General features: G+C 29.2%; 1 protein-coding gene across 1 annotated transcript; it reads left to right on the forward strand.

Moving 5' to 3' along the window:
• Positions 1-18,474: 18,474 nt before the first annotated feature.
• Positions 18,475-19,730, forward strand: LOC111614229 (forkhead box protein Q1-like). The gene is made up of 2 exons (XM_023355614.1): positions 18,475-19,314; positions 19,608-19,730. The coding sequence occupies exon 1, from the start codon at positions 18,712-18,714 to the stop codon at positions 19,261-19,263; it is 552 nt and encodes a 183-aa protein (XP_023211382.1). The 5' UTR covers positions 18,475-18,711; the 3' UTR covers positions 19,264-19,314; positions 19,608-19,730.
• The last annotated feature ends 905 nt before the right edge of the window (positions 19,731-20,635 follow it).

Consider the following 20,635-nt stretch of genomic DNA (forward strand, 5'->3'; position numbering starts at 1 on the left):
ATAAAATTAATATTAAATTTATATTTTTCTTGAAACTGTTTTTGCTGAAATTTAACTTCTAGGAAATGTTTAAACCTATATAACTTGTTACTTTATAAAATGGATATTTTTTATTTTAATTAAAGTAAAAATATCCATTTTATAGCATATTTTCACATCTTTGAATATACTAAATATAACGTATGATAGAGACTCGATATTAAATCATTTTTATCTTATCTTCTAACAGCATACGTTAATATACAAAACTGCAGCACGAATTTAGCACACCTTCCATATTAAACTAGTTTATATTACTTAGAAAAAAAGGGTCTTTTTAGATATCTTAATTTCTATTTTATTAGAAAATACACAATTTCTAGACATATATTTTCATTTATTTCATTTTCAGCGAATAAAGTATCCTTAAAACTATCCCATTTCTTTTGACCTTGCCATTTTTCCTGCTTTCTAAACAGGTGGGTGGTGATGGTATGCAAGCAGGTGTCATGCAAATCACTCAGAGGACCTCTATTGACTGACCCTCTGCATGACATGGATCCGGATTTATACATAATCCTGTCTCTCTGCATCTGTTTTCAGGAAAATACAGACAGGATTATAAACAAGTATTCTATTAATAATCCCTTTAAATATTGAGTGAACGGAGTGGATCACGATTAGACACTCTTCTATATAAACCATCTTATTAATTATTATTTATTTAGACATTACATTAAATGAAACATAACACTACAGTATTCAAGATATTTAATCGGAATTATTTTACAAATATTTAATTTTTTAATGAATAAGTAAATAAAGCTGGAAATATAAATCTTAGCTTAAAAATCTTCCTACTAAGAAAGAAACTAACAGAGAGACGAGAGGTGAAATACATATATTAACATTTGGAATCAAGCTGATGTTCTTTATAAACATATCGAATATTGTAATTTATTCTTGACTTAAACAAATTTTGATTTTTCCTTACAAACAATTAATTTTTAACACTGTTATACATTCAAGGGGAATCAGATTTCCCTTCTTAGAGCTATACCATGCATAAGGCTGTATTTAGATAGTGTGTCTTTGTCTTTCTATTTATGTTTTTAAAAATAAAATTAAGGTCTTTAGCATACAACTATTTACTTCTAAAAAGAAAATATTCAACATCCATAAATTGGAAAGAAAAATTAAAATTTTAGTAAAGTTTTATTTTATTTTTCTAGAAGTAAAAAGTTGTAAGCGACTGATTTTAGCTTCTTATAAACAGACATTTCGCTCAGGGATTCTAGAAAATACATTAATATTAAATTTTTATATTAAAAATTAGAGAAAATTCGATAAAATAATTTAGTAGAATCTTATTTAAGTTTCTAATATATATTTTTTGCATTATTATATTTTCTAAAGTTAGTTCAATTGTTATTAAAAAGTAAAATTATAAGTTAAATAATTTGAAATGAAACTGATAATTATTTTTTGTTAAACAAATGAAATTATATATTTTGTGACTAAAATATTTATAGACTTTTCTTTATTTGTTACAATGAATTTAAAGTATTTATTTAATATTTTCTTTATTTTATAAACTATGCAAAAACTGAAACAAGTCACTTGATAAATAAACTTTTTTATCAATAATTTTTACTTGATAAATTAAAAATTTCGTAAAAAATAGTTAATTAATTTAAAAATTTTTAATTTAATATAGGATATAATATATTTTTCTGATAAATAAAGCGATTTATGAGCATAAATAATGTTTAAACAATGTATCAAGAAACAAGTTATATGTTGAAATCTTGTATCGTTGGCACTCGGATTCCTAACTCAGACTCGAGTATAAGTGAGGGGATATCAAGAATAGGACCAATAACAATATCCTGGAGGGCTCTCGGCGGGGTTCCCATGAAGGGCCTTTCGTCGAGAGGGCTACCGTCTACAAATTCCCCGAGGGCGTGAAGGGCCGTAAATTCGTTTCCCGTTCAACAATTATATAGTAGATGAATCTTTGTGTCCGTTTTGCAGGTGTAAAATTGAGAAGATTTTTAAAGGCTTTTAAATCACTCAAATGTCTACCTTCCTAACTTACGATCCTTTTTCGTGTATCTTCTCCATTTGTTACTAGCTCCTATCTTTACAGCTCTTATATTTTTACTTTGTTTCATATAAATCGATTAATAGAATAAATAGAATTTTATTTAAAACTAACTTTAATAAATTTAATTCAATAAACGAAGCTAGAATCATTATAAACTATAATATATTACGTTTAAATTAACATTTCAGTTTATCGTATAAGCGAATGATTTAACTGAAAAATAATAATATTCTATGGTAAAAATTTTAAAAAAATGAATTATAATATGTGATAATTATCAATCGTTATAATGTAATTAAACCTAAAAGTTAAATACAATTAAAAATAACCTTCAAACAACGGACATCGATGAGAAAACATAGAAAATGGCCGTTGTTTGAAGGTTATTTTGTATGCATTTGGAAAAGAAACGTTCTGAAAAAATGGAGGTGGTCTTTATTAGAGGTTTGACTGTATAAAAATGTAAGTAAATTGGTTTAAAATAATTCTCTATAATTTATTCTATGGAAATCAATTATTACAAGTGTTTTAATTTATAAAATTTTGGGTTTATTTTGATGAAATTAATGAATTATAAATATTTTCTCGATTAAGATTTTTTAAGGAAAAAAATGAGGTGTTAATTCTGAAGATTCTACATAATTTATTTAGAATTTTCAGAAATAGGAAAGAATTCCAATTAAATTTATTGGGACACTTGCCAAATATTAAATATATCATAAATCTGATATTCGTGAGAATTGTAATGAGATAAAAACTGATAAATAATTTATTATTATTCTAAATAATAATAAATAAAAGAAATGTTCTCTTTAAATACGTGTAATTTCGATTAATAATGCAATTTTTAGATTATAAATACTGTATTCAAAATTTAATTTCTAAATTTATATATCATCAGGGATTCTGAATTAGCATCGGATGTTGATCATTTACGTTCCTTAGAAACTCTTTGCTAGAATTGTTTAAGCAAATTCGTTATTAATATAACTTGTTAAATTGTATAAATGTCGTTTAAAGGATACAAGTAAGTTTCTAATCCGGTTTGTACAGGGGAAATAATTTGCATTCAAGAGAGAGTCAAGTTTCTTGTTGATAAATTAGTTTTACCATAAACAATGGAGATTCTGAAGAATTTTAAATGTGTTTTTTGTTCAATTAATTTGAGTTCTGTTAAGAAAATAAAAGGATATGTTTTTCTCAATTAAAAAAAAATCATTAAACATTAATGAACTTTGCTTTAATATAGGCTATTCTCACTAGTTATATTATTCACTAACGAAACTACATTAAAAAAATTTAATTGTTCTTATAGAATTTTTAATCTTTCACGAATAATTAATGGAATTTTACATCGTCGAATAGTTTTTAGTAGACGATAGCCTATTGTAGTCTGTGAATAGCTTCAACAGTGTTGTTTGTATAAGTTATTATTCGGTTAATACACTCTCGTATTTCCATATTTGGATTGGTCGAATAAAAAAGTACATTCGACTGATCAACAATGCCGAATAACCAATTACCTAGGTAGGCATTAGGCTGTTAGGCAGGCAGAGCAACTGCAGAGAGTAATTGTCGATATTCCCGCAGGAAGCAACGCGGTGGTCCGCAGATTTTCCACGCCCAAATATCGGCGGCCCGTGTTAGAAAAAGAGGACAAAATTAGAGGTTTGAAGACAGCACTAACACCTCGATGAAGATATATGAGGCCTAGGTCATGTTAATAGGAGTCCTCGTGACAATTTCCACCGCTCCGTCTCCAAGAAAACAATAGCCTCAAAAGGGGAAAATACAGATGCTACATTACTTTTCTATGGACTTGATTAAACAAAATATAGGCTACTTTGTTCTATTTGGTGATAGAAATTCCGAAACTTCTTTAATTTATGCCTATAGGCTCGGATTTATCACGAGCGAACATTCCGATCGGCTATTGAATATGTGATGAAGGAAACTGGCTTCTCGCTTTTATTACTTTCTTGCCTTCAGCTACGATCGAGTCTAGTCTGTTTAAGTAACTAAGTAGGCCTGTTATACAATGAATGGGGCCTTTTAAGTCATAGGCCTACATCGAAGTTTTTATCAAAAGCCGCAACCATCTGCTTCTCCTGATCTTTTACGAATGTCCGATCATTTTTAATTCTCATTTTAATATTAAACGAAATTTAGCAATTTTTCAAGATTAAATTAAATTTTAATTTTAAACTTTTGCGCTTTTAAATCGTATTTTATTCGTGTAAAATCAAAAACATATAAGCACTTAATATAATCATTGTCTAAGTATAAATAAGTAAAAATTCGTTAATAAATAACTATAATTTATAAAATAAGTGCAGAAAACAACGGTCTAAAGTCGGCAGTTTACTGAAAAACTTTGTTAGTTATCCCTCTTAGCTAAAGTGAAAGAGGGATCGTCCAGAACGTGACATCATCCAGAAACAGAGTTCATGACCTTGAGGGGACCGCGACCTACTGATTCAGAAACATTACTGTAGAATATAGACAATCAATCTTCATTAATTAATTAATTATTCCATGTTAATAAATACGTTATTTTTTTCTACAACTTGAAATATTTATAAGAATCATATCTTTAAATGGATCTAATTAATATTGATTGTTTCATCTTTAATTTTATGCAAGTAAACTGCTTCGATATAACCCAGAACGTTGCCAAAACTCGAATTTTATAGACTTGTTTCTTTGTTTAGAAGATAAAAGACACAAATATCGACTGGGAAAGATAGTATTAGTAGACAAAGAGCAATTACAAGTTATATGGGATATCTGTTGTAAAATTAAATGTAACGAGTCGTAATTAAACTTCGAAGCTCGGAGTTTTTTTAAGCAAGAAATACCTCTTATTATTGACCATATATTACCATCTAGACCAAACCCCGAAGGGTTAAAAGCCAGCGATCTTCTCCATTACAAATCTCTCCCTCTTTAATTCCCAGCACCGCCATTAGTGGCCTCTGTGTACTAGAATAATAGCCTATCATGTACGTGCCGTAAATTGAATTAAATGCTCCAAAACAAGTCATAAATCATGCTGTACTGCTCTTAGCTACGTAAACGCTTTTCCTTGGAGATTATAAACAGTTTTAAAAAGATTACGTTTCAATAATTATAACTTAGTCCTTGCATTTAAGCCTATAGATAAATTTAGACACGACCACATTACACACTCCTATATCATAGAAGGATCAAAATTACATAGGGAGAACCTGAGCTTGTATTTAAGAGGTTGGATTATACAGAATATAGGTTATATCAGCTTATACCTTTAGCCAAGATGTGAAATTTCGTTTAAAATATTCCAAAATAACATTAAACTCAATTACAAGTTTATAATGGAAACAATCTGGCAATTAAAGAGTAAATTATCCTTTACCTATATAAATTTAAACAGCTAATACGGCAATTTTCTTTCAATAATTTAAATGTAACGTAAATTTTAAATTATTTACAAGATTATTAGAAAAATATAAATAAAATAGTTTCATTTTTACACTTTAAAATGAGAAATATTTTTGCCAAAACTCATTTAATTAATTAATAATTAAATACTTTGCTAATGTAGATGTATACTGGAATTTAACAAGATCTTAAAAAGTAATACTCTTTAATAGAAAATGATCGATAAGAAATACGCAAAATTTTGTAAAAATTATTTTTAAAATAACTTAGATATATAATAAAGATATTAAAATAATTTGGTAAATTACTTATAGTAAATAATACATACTGTGTATAAACTATGTATTATAGTAGCATAACTTGCTCCGTTATTGGGAGGGACTGAATTAGAATGTGCAAATCTACATTCACCCCTATACCACTGTGGATGTATCCACTTGCACCGAGGATAACAGTACTAGTGTCTACATCCACTGGTACACGTGTAATCTATAAGTGCGTTTGTCAAATTCAATTTTTCTTTTTTTCTGTATTTATTTACGAAGGCAAGGGGTTCGGAGCCCATTCCCCTGGTTACGCTTCTGAAACTATCTATAAAAATACAAATTTAGAATTTATATTCGTAAACTATTTAACAAAATAAAAAAATTAATCTAAAAAGGAACTTTTAAATTATTAAATAAATAATCCATTTGGTTTTCGAAGTATAATATTTAAAACACTTAAATCAGTTGTTTTTATAAGTAAAAATTTTGATTGTAAACTTTAATAATCCGTTAATATACAAGATTTATCTTTTCATTGAATGTCTGTTTAAGTCACGTTTAATTAAAGATAGGTTCACTTTAGAAGATATTAAGACGTTTCTTCTTATTGGTGTATCACAATAGATGTAATTTATTCAGTAAGTGATTAAATCATGCACATCTATCAGAATTTACTGCCATACCAATCATAATTGTTTCAAAGCCGGAGTTAGGCATCAATTCAGATTCTCCCTCCGAGGATAAAGATTCCAAAGCAGTAAAGTCATATAACAAAAGACCAACACGGATGGGTATTGAAAGGTGGCAAAATTTTAGGTAGGAAACCTATAATTTACCTTCATTAATTTTCTTTGGCTCGTCTTTAATTAAGAGACCGCCTGGATCAGAGACATCTTACGTTTGTCCCGAAAACTAACCGCTCGGCTACCCCTCCGGCTGACGGAAGACTCCAGCTCATTAATCTTTATTTACACACTGCCAGAGGGTGTCTGCTACGTCACCAAGGGTGGAGATACCCTCCCATGTCGGACAAGTCTAGGTGTACCTTACTGTGAAATATCAGTAGCTTTTATGATCCACGTCATCTTTAAAGAGGGGCTTAAATGCTTTTAGAAGCTTAAACAGACATCCTTAAATTTAACGTTCGAATCTTAGTTCCACACTTATACTCCGGCAAAAATTAAACAGATAAATTATCAAATTTTGTAAAAATCTATAAATTTTATGCCCGTTTCGACTAAGGTTTCAAATATTTATCTGGAGAAGATTATGAGATTTATGCTAAGAAGTTCCTTAACTCTATTACAGTTTACGTTCGGAAATTATTAATACGTTCAATGTGGAAAGGTTGTTTACGCGTAAATGATCATTTTATTAACACGGTTTAATTCAGAAATAAGATTTCGTCATTGTTTTGTAAAGAAATAATAATATATAATTTGAATTTTATCAAGAGGCCATTGTAAAGATATGTTACTATCATCATACTTTCACGGAAAGTTTCATTTACAATAAGTTACTAACGAGATATTTAAGAGGCCTTAATAGTGATATCATATCTTATTGACTTCTAAATGCCCTGAATCGAATGAGGCGTGACCCAGATAAATATCAAGGGTGACATCTAGGCACGCGCGGGTCGAGTTCAGGGGTTACGAGGTCTCGTTACACAATAGAATGATATTGTCTAAACAAGAACTACGATACAAACAAATAGCTGTTTATAGTAACTTTAACTTTATATTTACTATGTTCGTGGTTTCGTGCAAGGTTGTCTTACTTTCTAGTTTAATAAATTGGATTATTAAAATAAGTGGAATTTCTTTGAAAAGTTGAAAGATTTAATTGAAGCAAAATCATTTTTGATAAAAGTAAATTTAAATATTTGCCAAAATTTTATTAATAAAAATAAATAAATAACACATTTCATACTTTACACGATTAAAATATTATTTACTTTATTATTTACAGTAATTTCGTACTTTTTACATTTATTTTCTTTTTAAATTTATTACCAGATATGGCTTGTCAGATTTACTTTAATTCAAGACTCGAGCTTAAATTACTGAATATAATATTTAATGTTTCGACAGAATCATAGAAGATTTTTGATTCGTTTTCACTGATTGAAGTTAATAAATATATTGGATTTTTAATTTTGCCAATGATAATTTGGTCTTCAACCTTGAAGCAAAAAAATCTATGCTTAAGCCTACAGCTAAAGCCTACCTATCGATCCTGAACATTCGTCGACACTTGTCACAAAGGCAAGATTCCATCGGTGAAGAAACGATAATCTTTGATGTCGTTCAAAAGCACAAGATGCAGGAGATGCACAAAAGTCGGCTGGTAAAAAGAATCAATTGTTAATGCCTGAGTGAACATAGGACGAAGTTACAAGTCCATCCAACGATCCTGTAGATATGCAACATCTGATAAAACACCAAGTATTTTAAGGAGGTGGGCGAACAAAAAGTTGTTCTTCTGGTCTCTTTCAGATATGATCTCTGGATGACTTCTAAGCTCGCGAGACATTGTAAAAGTAAAAAAAGAGTCTGTTTATCTGATGGCAAAGTGAGTGACATAGTCTGCCAGATGTTGCACCGCTTCCATTAAGACTTATGCAAGCCGACTGTCAATAGATTGGTGTTGTTAAATGTGGGTCACTTGAAAGGACCGAGGCTGTCACTTCGCTTGCAAGCCGCAGTTTAAGTTCTGTTCATGTCAAAAAAAATCATAAAATCCATTTTAAGCTAGAGCAAAGTTCGTTTTTTTTCCTCCAATCTTGCAATTCCTCGATTAAGATCTGTTTCTAAAAAACAATTATAAGATCTATTCGTCTCCATAATCTACGTAATATTTAAATTTAATTTTATCTTTTGATTGATTAAATATTTCTTTCCAAATCAATCTTTAATTAGGATTAAATATTTAATAAATTTTTCATTTTATTATAAGAGAATCAATGGTAATTTGTAGGACTAGCAATGACCATTTATTTTAAGCAAAAACTAAGTTTACTTTTTGATTAAATTCGTTTAAATTTTGAATATTCTCTTTATTTTTTGTTATTTTTTAAATTACACGCGAGTTTATCAGCTAAGTTATCTGTTTACAGGAGAATATTGTATTACAAAAATCTTTAGTAAAAAGCAAAAATCTTGTCTGATGATCTGATGAGAATGTTGATTCTATAATTTGATATTCATATAATTTAAGAAAATATATATATATAGACGAGAAACTTAGTCTGAAAGAGAAAGTAATGCCGAAAATATAAATGCTTAATTCTTAATCCAGTAATTTTTAATTAAAATATCTGATAAATTTTTGAAATCCAGTTACATTATTAATCCTAATTGGTCCTATTTAATGCCAATTATTAAACTTATTAAAAACAATTAAAGGACAGACATATTTACATTAGAAACTTAATATATAGTCCATGAAAACATAAAATTATTGTAAAATATTGTAAAATAATTGTGTTTCTTGGATTTCCCTTGTAACGAGAAAAAAGTTCTTTGGCTTGACTCGAAATTACAAACTAAAAATATAATCATTAGCAAAGTTTTCAATAAGATTTTATTGTAAAACCGATTTCTGTAAAATATTTTATTTTAAATTTAAGTCAGAATTGATTCAATATTTATTTGAATAAATATAAATATTGTCAAGTATGATGCAAAATATTATAGTCATATCAAAGAAGACAGGGATATGATTATTATTAGTTTAATTTCTCTATAATATGTTGTTCGAGTGGCCAATATTAAAAGAATTTTTAGTAAAAAATAAGTAACTTATAGTAATTTCAAGTAATTCAAGTTTGAACCATTCGCGAGGAATTACCATTTCTACATGTAGAAACTTTGACATAGTAAAAACCTGTTCAAAACGGAACGTTAATAAAACGAAAACCTGCCGAACCGGAAGAAATATTCGGTACCATGCGAGTCCGGTTTACACAGGTTTTACTGTATATACGACTTTGTTCTATTGAAATAAAATATTTTTCTTGAGATTTAACACAGATTAATTGTGAAAATATTTTCGATTGGAAGTTTTGCCAAGCATCACCATTCTCAAATCTGGCATGGATTCAACATTCTCTCGATAGATCTAAATGTTTCTATTTATCCAACACAATCATACGATACTTCAGAATTCGGTGTTACTAGTTAATTAATTGCAATTATATACAATAGACTCTCTCTAATTCGGCCGTTATTTGCAGATAAACGAGAATGCCGGATTACTGAGTGTAGAGGCCTAAAAGCAATTAATGACGTGATTCGTCGTTTTCGGTATTGATTTTTTTTTTGTGAAGGCGGGCAAATAATACAAGACTGTTGTAAAGAAATAAAACCGAGTAACCAGAAAAACAATATTGTGACATGAGTAGTATTTTCATAGGCGATTACATTGGAGAGGATACCGGATAATCGGGAAGCAAGATTGTTCGGCCCGGATTAGCGAGAGTCTACCGTAAAATAGTCTTATCTAAGAAATTATAAAGCTACGTATAATTCATTTTGAATGGGAGGAACGTAAATAAACCATACAATTAGGCTATATAATAAACGTTTAATTTTATTGTTATTTTTACTATTAAATAGCCTCATAACTTTCTAAATATTCTTATTGTAATAAATTTATATTTTCATAAATATTTTTTCATTTTATTGTAAAGTATCTCAAATAAAATACACAATGATGAATTTAATTGTTATTTTAACAGTAAATAAACGTAGTTCAGGTATTTAAAAAGAATATAAAATGTTCTTTACATGATATTTATACAGAAAAATTTACATCTTTCTATTTATAATTTATAAGAGTTTTCAGGTTAAAACATAAAATCAGTAATCATTATAAATTCATGAATGAATCTATCGTTATTTATTAAAATATTTAGTAAATTATAAGTAAAACAATTCTAGAATTAAAGTTCAATATAGAAATATAGGCCTATAAGTTAATTTTTCTGTATTTATTTATTTTAATATTTTGGAAAATCACTCCTATTTTCTTTTTAATATTCTATGTAATAATGGTTTATATATTATTAATTGTTTTCAAGAAAATAATATAAATCTTGTATACATTAATACGGTTTTTAAATAAAGAGAAGATTATAAAATATCATCCATCTTTCTTCAATCAATTTAAAGCTTAAAAACTTATTTTTGTAAAGTGCTAAAATTATATTAATTATATACAAATATTCGTGTTTTAAATTTTAAATATAAATTTGTAAAATATTATCTTAATCTGTCTAATTGATATTAAGATTAATATTCTATTCTTAGTTGAAAATAGCATAATTTGGATTCGTCATCTTGCCCCCCCGTGAGTCAACTTATCTTCTCTTTCGACAGAGGACGAGCGTGATGCATAAGATTGCAAGATAAAGGAGAGGCAATTTTAAATCAAAATTAAAATAATTATTATTAAATAATGTGTATAACATAAAATAAATGAGCCAATGGGCCTACTTGTTTCATTTATTAAAGATTTCACAATGCTATACTTTTTGATATATTAATTTGTGTTCTTAATAGTCCTATTATATGTAATAATCTTTATTGCTATCATTTATTACTCTTTTTTTAGTCAGAATTCCTAAAATTAATGACAGTTTAAAAAATGAAAACAGATTAAAGTAATTATTTAAATGATAATGTTAAAAATTCTTCAATTTTTTTTTAATAATTTGAATAATTTTCTCATACTCTAAATACATTTTTTTCTTAATAATATATTTTAATTTCTTTTTAAATTAAAACACAAAAAAACTCTTAAAGAATTTTTAAAATCGAGAGTAAAAGATATGATAAAACTAAGGCGATATAAGTTAAGTTTCTGCTGATAACAGAGATAATATGATGGAATGACGTAGCCCCGAAAGGAATGTTTTGCTATTTGATAATCCAAACATGTAAGAATGATTAAATTTTATGCAAATCTCCTTCATCTAGTTATTCTACGTGTTCCCTGCCCAATCTGATTTCTATCAAACAATACTGTTTTTAAGGTCATTTACTCTAAAACGTGGCTTCACTTAAAACAGCATACAAAAATAGAGAATGTGTGTATGAATGTTTTCGTTTTGTAAGAAATCTTTTCTGTATCCATATTATAATTTATTATCAGTTACAAGCAAATAAAAAATAATTCTAAAGCATAAAATAGCATCCATAATTTGCAGAAGGTGAAGTAAAAAGCAAAGAAATGTTTATTGAAATCTTAACAATGGAGATGACTTTTCCTCCATTATCATATAAAATTGTTCCATTATTGCTCTCATAATTATCTAAATTTCGCATAGAGCCAATGTTAAAAATTTATAGAGGAAAATTAAGTTAATATGCGTTTAACTCTCCTTAAGTTATGTAAGTGATAAATAACGTTATCATATAAATGAAAAATTTATATTTAGATAAAGCTATTTAATTAATTTATATTGTCTATTAATAGCATTCTTTAAATGAGGGTGTTATCTATCTCCTATGCCTAATTTAGCTTGAATCCGGACTAACCGGAAAGGAAAAAAAGATAAAAGAAAAGACCAAATGATAAATTAAGTAGGGCTACCAATTGCTACATTTTGTAACAGTCGATTCTCAAAATATTATACGGCACTTAAGACCACCCTATCTGTCATTTGGGAACAAAAGATGAAGCGGGCAGTACTGCAACAATAGGTATAGAAGTAAGGAGGCGCCAATCGCCCACTGAGACAGCACACAGTGCTGTTCATAACCAAACAACTGCAGCAACTGACTACTAACTGTGAATAGTGTAGTCTCAATGGGTGTTGCTCTATAATCACTTAATAGGATTAACTCGGACATGGATGTCAAGTACTGTGGACAGTGCAGATTCTAGTTAGTCGAGGGCGACCCACTGGGTAAGCGGGAGGTCCACTGGACTTACAATAGTCTTTCCGGACAGACTTTTTGGAAGTGATAGATAGAAGTTGCAGGAAAGTGTCAACTAGATAGATAGGTTGACCAAAGGATTGGGTACCTACTGTGCCTATCTATCACGCACCGATATCATCGCTTGGTTGATTATATTGTTCTTTAACAATCCCAGTCTTCTCGGACCTCGGATCTTCGACAAATTCTTGCCCTTTCTGATCTGGAATGTGTCATATGAAAGGGAGTACTTCTCCGAAGTCAGAGATCGTGAAAGGATCACTACAGAATGCCAATCTGAGATAATTGAAATGGATACCAATACCAAGCGGATACAGTTCTTATTAATAAATTATAACGCCCTTAACTGGTTTATTTCACTTAAATTCATTTATATTAATACGATAATTACAGGGAATTACAGATTTCCCGGATGAGAAGGACGAATCCATTTAAAATCATTCATTTGATAGGACAAAAATTTTCAGTTTTTAGTATAGTAAAAGTTCAGGATGGAATGAAAAATAATGTAATTAATTTGTTAATTATAAAGAAAGTTCTCGAGCAATAGGCAAACGTTAATCTTTCAAAATAAAATAATGGAAAAAGTATTGAAAGTAGCAGAAGTGAGACTAACATAAGGCACGTACCTGAAAAGAACTAAAATATGGTGACTGACCAGTTGGGTACGGATAGTCTTGATGCATAGTATTAATATAGATAGAATCAAAACTGTGTATAGGCCCTCTCCATTAATATGTGTCACGAGTTAAGCCACCTGCATTCAAGTCAACCTACCTGTGAGTAAAGGTAGGTGTTACCCAGTCAACGAGTCCCTCCAGTGATTTATTGTAGAAACCTGCAATAATTATACGTTATTTAGCTGATTACAGGAGAGATTTGATTCAATTATAACCTAGCCAAGTGAACAAGAAGAGTGCTGTGAGTGATGACACTCAGTTACTCCCGCCTCTTCTTCTCTGAACCACACACCAAATTCTTCTAAAGTCTAGATATTAAAAGAGATGCCATGTGAAGAAATTTTTGTTTCTAAACTTTAATAAATTTACAAGAGCCAACAAATAAGAATATGAAATTTGATATAAAAGCATATCCTTTTTATCTTTTATCGTATTTATAGCATTATTCTGAATAAACGAATATTATCTCATCGATATTTATAATTAAATGACAATTAAAGAGGGGGGAAAAATAAATAAAATTTGAAAAATAGGTCTTAAAATGTCATTTATTATGTCGACTTTTATTGTGGTTAGAACTTTAACAGAATTTTTCAAATGAATTATGTATCGTTTCCATGTTTATACGTAAATTAAGTTTATTATATTAGATCTGAGTAAACAATAAACAACATTGAAAGACACTAAGAAAGGAATAACTTCTTTTTAATTTTGAAATCAGTATAATAATTATAACAATCCTTATTTACGTCACCAGCTTTTCGTGAAAAGAATTAAAGAATTTGATCTTAATTACATTCATAAACAGCAGGGTAACCAGAGGATGTCGGGTGTCCGGGGCTTCTTACTTTTATAAATCTTGAAGAACTTGAAGAAAAAATAAGTAAAGGAAAAATATTTGAATGTGGCAAACACACTTATACTTATGTATATACAATATCTAAGATTTTATATTTTTTCATTCACGGCGCTATTGATACATCCACAGTGATACAAGGATGAATGTAGGTTTGCAGTTTCTAATTTAATACCAATACTAGTTACGCTACTGCTTACGAACCGAAGAATTTCGAACACATCTGACAACTGAAAAGTCCTGTTCGAATAATAAGAAAAACTGTAATTTATTGTGAACGATAATAACTAATATTTTTTAAATAAGAAAACATCACCAATTTGCAATTATTCTCTAAATATTTATCGTAATTCTCAATCGATTGATAAGCTTACAAAGACCTGTTAAATGTGAAATTATTTTTTCTAAGATGCTGATGTTGTTTTTTTTTTATATGCTTCGAGGTTCCAAATCAATAATTTGAGTTAAATTGGCACCCTGCCCATTTTACCCTAGAGCGAGGTGATTGCACTTCCCAAAACGCATATTTTTCCTCCGATCTCGCATTAGTATATGCCTAGTTTCCGAAATTACCGTACAGTTTGTATATGTAATCCAAATCACTTAGATGCAGTAAATTCCTCAAGTCATCAAATATCTAATGGTTCCATTTATAGGCGAATTCATCTTTATTAAATTCTGTTTTTCACAGATTTATAAAAAATGACTTCATGTAAAAAATTTACAGATGTATTCGATTCTTATCTGGAAATCAATTAATTCGAGTAAGCTTGACGCCATATTAATAAATCCCGTTTGATAAAATAGTCAGGTGTGAAACTATAATAAAATAAATTTAATTATTGCGATCATTTACATATGAATTCGTTGAAACTTTGCAACATCTTTCACTTATGATAATATTTACAAACAAGAATCAAAGGAAACATGATGTAAAATGCCCTTGGCATCAACCGGGGGCATTCTATTAAGTCAGAATAAATGTTGTTCTCTCACGCAATCTTCTATTAATTGGGAAATTTTCACGCTGAGAAAGTCATTAACCATTCCATTTCGTGTATGAAACAAAATTTATGAAAGTTTCTTAACCTCTTTTGATTTAGGTTTTCATTCTTCATTTTCAAAACATAAAAATTCTCAATAAGTAATATATAAGTTAATCAAAAATCGAAAAATGTTATCTGTTATTAAACAATTTATAGGCCTGGAATGATTTTTATGTCGTAAACTGTCGAGTTTTATATATATTTTTTCCAGTGTCAAGGAAACAAAAACTGAGTCAGAGTTAGAAAAATCACGCGACACATTTGTCGTTTGATAAATTACAGTTCTTGAAATACAGCAATAATCACACGCTCTCAAACTCTCTAGAAATGAAAAATGAAAGAGAAAAAGAAAAGAAAATGGTAGAATAATGATACTCAAATTATTTAATGAGGAAGGAATTTTTGTGCTTTTTATTATTGCTTAAAAATAAATGTAGAGTTATAGTTTTGGTTTATTAGTAAATATATTTTTATTAAAATTCGATAATGGTATGAAATTTATTTGAATAGTACAGAAATTTTTATGAAATTTGCGGTAATCAACTTATTATTGAAAACATTACAATGTTTTATAAGCTTTAAAAATGTTAATTATATTTAAAAATTCCAACTTCCATTATCTATCTTCATGAAAATATGCTTTCAATAAGAAATTTAATCTTTTCTTATCTGTATTCTCTGGAGGATATTCCGTGGCAGTTTGATCTTATTGCAGAAATAATTTAATAGAAAATAATTATGCTATTAAGTAGATATATTTAAAATAATTTGTCTAATTAAAGAGTTTTTAGAAATAAAGAATAGTTAGTTAATCGTATTTCCAAACGGGACATTATAGGACGTGCCTGCCATCCACACCCCTCCACTTACAAATCACTCTCCACTTACAAGCAGACATCTGAACTGCGCCATCTTGATTTAGATGGTGGCGGTGGCCGTGGAGATTTACAGACCAGTAAATCATTGGCTTAATCACAGTTGTTTCAGAACATGACGGACGACAGGTCTGCTTGAAGGAATGACTGCCCCTCATTAACACCCACCATGGGTGTCCCAGCTCCGTTCAAACCGGAGTGTCTCTGCTGGAATGTTGGTTTTTTATTTTCACAGGTCTTAAAGAGTGTTGAGAAACCTTCTGGTTTAGTTCCTTCATCATAATGCGCTGGAACAAGTCATCATCGAACAGTACAAATCACTCTCCAGTTCTTTTGCAAGTTAAGGTCTCTGCCATTCGTAATTGCTTACTGAAATGGACACTGTATTTGAGGGACGTTGGAAGAATAAATTTCCTTGTTAACTAGGAAATTCATTTTCGAATCTAGTTAGCTGGAACTTTCATGCAACATAAAGAATCGACGTTTGTTATTGGGATCTCTCCTTTATCAGATTGCGCTTAACAGTGGTTAATTCTGCTTCCGAAAATCAACTGTTATCTGGTTAAAGGAAGTTATTATTATTATTGTTTTTATTTTTTTTCCCACAGGATACAATAAGAAATGCCGTTAAATATCCTAGATCAAAACTCATAAAATGTTAATTTTGTATAAAATGATCTTAATATTTTCCATCTTACAACAAACTTATTGCTGTGTTACATCAATAAAATCGTGTCTGCGTGAGTAAATTTGGTACCTTTAAAAAAATATTCAAAAAAATTACATTTAAAATGTGGTTATTGTTTTTTACGTTTGATTTGTTTAAATCTGTAATCTGGACAATAAGATAATACAAAAATAATTGAATGATATCAATTGTAGCCATACAGAAACACATTACTTTCATTAAATTTTATTGAAAAAAAAGATATAAGTTATATGAGTAACTAAAAACGTTATTTTTTCATTAAAAAAAAATAGAAAACATTAAGATAAGTTAATGTATTTTTTCCACGATTCCTGTTACTACTTAAGTATCATTTATATATTTTTTAAGAAGACATTTTACAGGAAAAAAAAATGGCGGAAATGTAACTTTCATTCGAGACTAGTTTCGCCATCTGGCGATTAAAAAGAAAACTGTTAGAAATATTATCAATTGAAAAGTTAAATGCTACAAGCGATGCCTTGAAGTGTTAGAAAAGTACAGTACATCAGAATTCAGGCGATGGGATTTCGGGTGGTAACTTTTCGATACGAGGATGATGTGAGACTTTCAACAGGTGTGGCGTGCAGAACCTGTTAATAATGACTAGCTATCGGTAGGAGGTTTCTTTAAGGTAATAAATTCAGCTAATGCTATTCCGTAATTTGAGATTCAAGGCGCGCTCGTACTGTCATATCAACACTCGGCAATGATGCAACTGATGAGTTCAATGACTGAAGATGCCCACTCGATATCCGACTTCTTTCCAGAATTAAAACGAGCTCCTTTATTTGATGAAGAGAGCGATTATGCGAAAAGTATAACATTTTTATTTTTTTTTTTAATTTTTTTTATTTAAGAAAATTATTAAATTTTTATTTGATTTTCTTTTTTACATTTATGTAGTTAATTATTAACTTTTAATGCTTTTATAACTTGATTAAATTATTTTCGTTATGTGTTGTTGTGATTTTCGTCATTAGATGGCGTGACTTTCTCATCTTTGTTAACGGCATATCTCGTTTCGTTCGAAATTCTCGTTTTGATTATAGAAATTCTCGCCATCTGTAGATAAAAAATGATACTATTTTTTTATTTACAAAAATGAGTATTATTGTTTAATTGAATATTTTTATTTATTTTAATTATACGATCATTTATAAATGAATTATTAAAATATTAATTTTGTTTAAAAGGTTTAAAAACGTTTTATCAATAAAATTTATCAGTTAATTGTTATTTTTATTTATTTTTTTAAATTTTGCATTATTTTCATATTCGTTTTGAATATATACTAATTACATCGAAGTTACATATATTTTACATTTAATTTAAAATAATAACTAATAGATTAAATAATACATCAAGAAAGTATTAAATTCCGACGTGGCGCCATCTGTTAGTTATAATTTGAAGTTGGCCCAAATTCTAGTAAATGTTCTCAAATTCCAAATTTAATCGAGGAATTGTATAGTTTAATGTATTTAAATTTAAAATTTACACGAAAGTTTAATTTAGAGAGCATTGCCAGAATCCATTTTCTTAAAGAGAAACGTCATGGAGAAACCTGAAACCATTAATAGTTGACAGGTCCAGACATGCATGGAATGATGTACTAATGCAGCTATCGGTGCAGCACCTGCGTACATGTCAACACAGAATCCATTTGCTTAGACAAACCAGTTGAGGGTACAAAAGATGGTGCAAACAGTATCATTTTACCCGCCATTGGGGTGGAAAGATTATAGGTACCATTAGCGCCAGATGCTAAGTAAACGTTTAAAGATGGAGTTATATAAAAGAGGGTTTAAGCAGATTTTTCTTCACTTAATATGTCGACTGTGCAGATATCAGAATCGACTTCTCAAGAGGAAAAGAGGAATTACCATAGAAGAGGAAAGCCTCCCTATTCTTACATAACTTTGATAGCCATGGCCATCAGAGATTCTCCTAGCGGAAAACTTACCTTAGCCGAAATAAATGAGTACTTGAAGACTAAATTTTCATTTTTTCAAGGAGAATATACCGGATGGAAGAACTCGATAAGACATAATCTATCTCTAAACGATTGTTTTCGCAAGATCCTCAAAGATCCTCAGAGACCTTGGGGCAAAGACAACTATTGGACTTTAAATCACACTTCGGATTTTGCAATCGAAAATGGAATTTTCTGCAGGCGTAAGGGAAGAAAGGATGGCAAAAAGAAAGAGAAAAATTATCGTAAATCCAAAACATCGAAAATGAATGACAATCCATTTTCTATAGAAAATCTTCTCAAGCCAAAGCAGCAAGACGAATGTAAGGTGGACGAACAGTTTACTTTTGGACAATTTTGTTCTAACGCATGTTATTTTTGTTCTACGAAAATTACCAATCCTTCTTGACAATTATGGTGCTATTCTTCTTTCTATCCTGAAGAATTCCTTGCCACTCAGGTAAGTAAAAATCTCTTGAAATTCACACATTATAATATGTAAATGATAATTGCATTGAAAAATATTAATTTTCAGAATATTTATGCATCCTAATTTATGTAGATAAGCTAAAGTAACAGAAAATCTAATGGAAATTCTTGTATAAGTTCATTAATTAAGGTATAAATCCTTATCGGCATATTTAATATTATATAAGTCTTATATTAAACGTTTCAACTTGATATAGCATTGTACTTATGTTTATTACATTTTATTCATTATTTATTGGAATTAAATTTTAATATTATTTTCAGATAATTCAAGATGAAGTTTCTATGGGTTCTAACTCAATTATTCAAACGCCAATTTATTATTTAGTTTAAATCAGTCGTTTATAAATGTGTATGTGTGTAACACATTATAAAAATAAATAAGAATTAAAAATTCATTTTTGTTCTACAGTATTTTAATTATTGTTCTTTTACTTAAAAAGTATTAAAACATTTCGGCTTTTGTAATGTAACAATAAATGGTTTTTAAAGTAGATAATCTCGTAATGCTTCGGATTATCACGATTAATTTTATTCCTGACAGAATTTGAACAAAATTGATTTGTTAAATTTTGACAAAATTAAATTTAATACAAAAATATCACGTTAAAAATGGTGCTCTTTTAAAAAATATTGCGCATTTATACAGAAACATTTTCTGCATTTAGAAAATAGGGGCCGTTCATTAATTACGTGTGCACTTTTTGAATCATTTTTGGCCCCTCCCTCCGTGTCGTGTACTGTATAATGATGTACTTTAGACAAGCCCCACCCCAATTAGGTATACGGTAGTTCGTGGGTCCTCCAACATTGAAAAATTAACTTAAAACAGTTCTACAAATCTTTTATAGTAATTTATTCACACGAGTAGTAAGTAGGCTTGTAAGAACAAAGTCGTATGCCACTAATACCATTTAAAAAGTGCCTGGACAACTTCCCTACCCATCCGTAAGCACTTTTCGTGACTCCTCCCTCCCTTAAACTGTACACGCAATTAATGGAAGACCCCTTAAAAATGAAAATGAAAACTGATGAGTTTATTCCATGTGAAACTCATGGAATAAATTCATCAGTTTATTCCAAAATTAGTGTTATTCTAAGCATAGAACTCGGATAAAAAAAAACGTAAGCGAACATTATGTCACGCGATTATTTATCATTGTAAAGTGGAGAGTCAGCGATGTCTATAGTATCTTAGGCTCTTTTTGTAATGGAAAAGCGATACTTTCGGCACGGAACTGTTATTAAGTTCAGTCAGACTGTTTCCAATATTAGCACCACGGGATTTAATA

This window comes from Centruroides sculpturatus, unplaced genomic scaffold, assembly GCF_000671375.1.
Source record: "Centruroides sculpturatus isolate CEXI.00-Female unplaced genomic scaffold, Cexi_2.0 scaffold139, whole genome shotgun sequence".
Taxonomy (NCBI): Eukaryota; Metazoa; Arthropoda; class Arachnida; order Scorpiones; family Buthidae; genus Centruroides; species Centruroides sculpturatus.

Excerpts from the sequence above, each read along its gene's own strand:
- LOC111614229 (XM_023355614.1), top strand. The coding sequence starts at position 18,712 with ATGTCGACTGTGCAGATATCAGAATCGACTTCTCAAGAGGAAAAGAGG.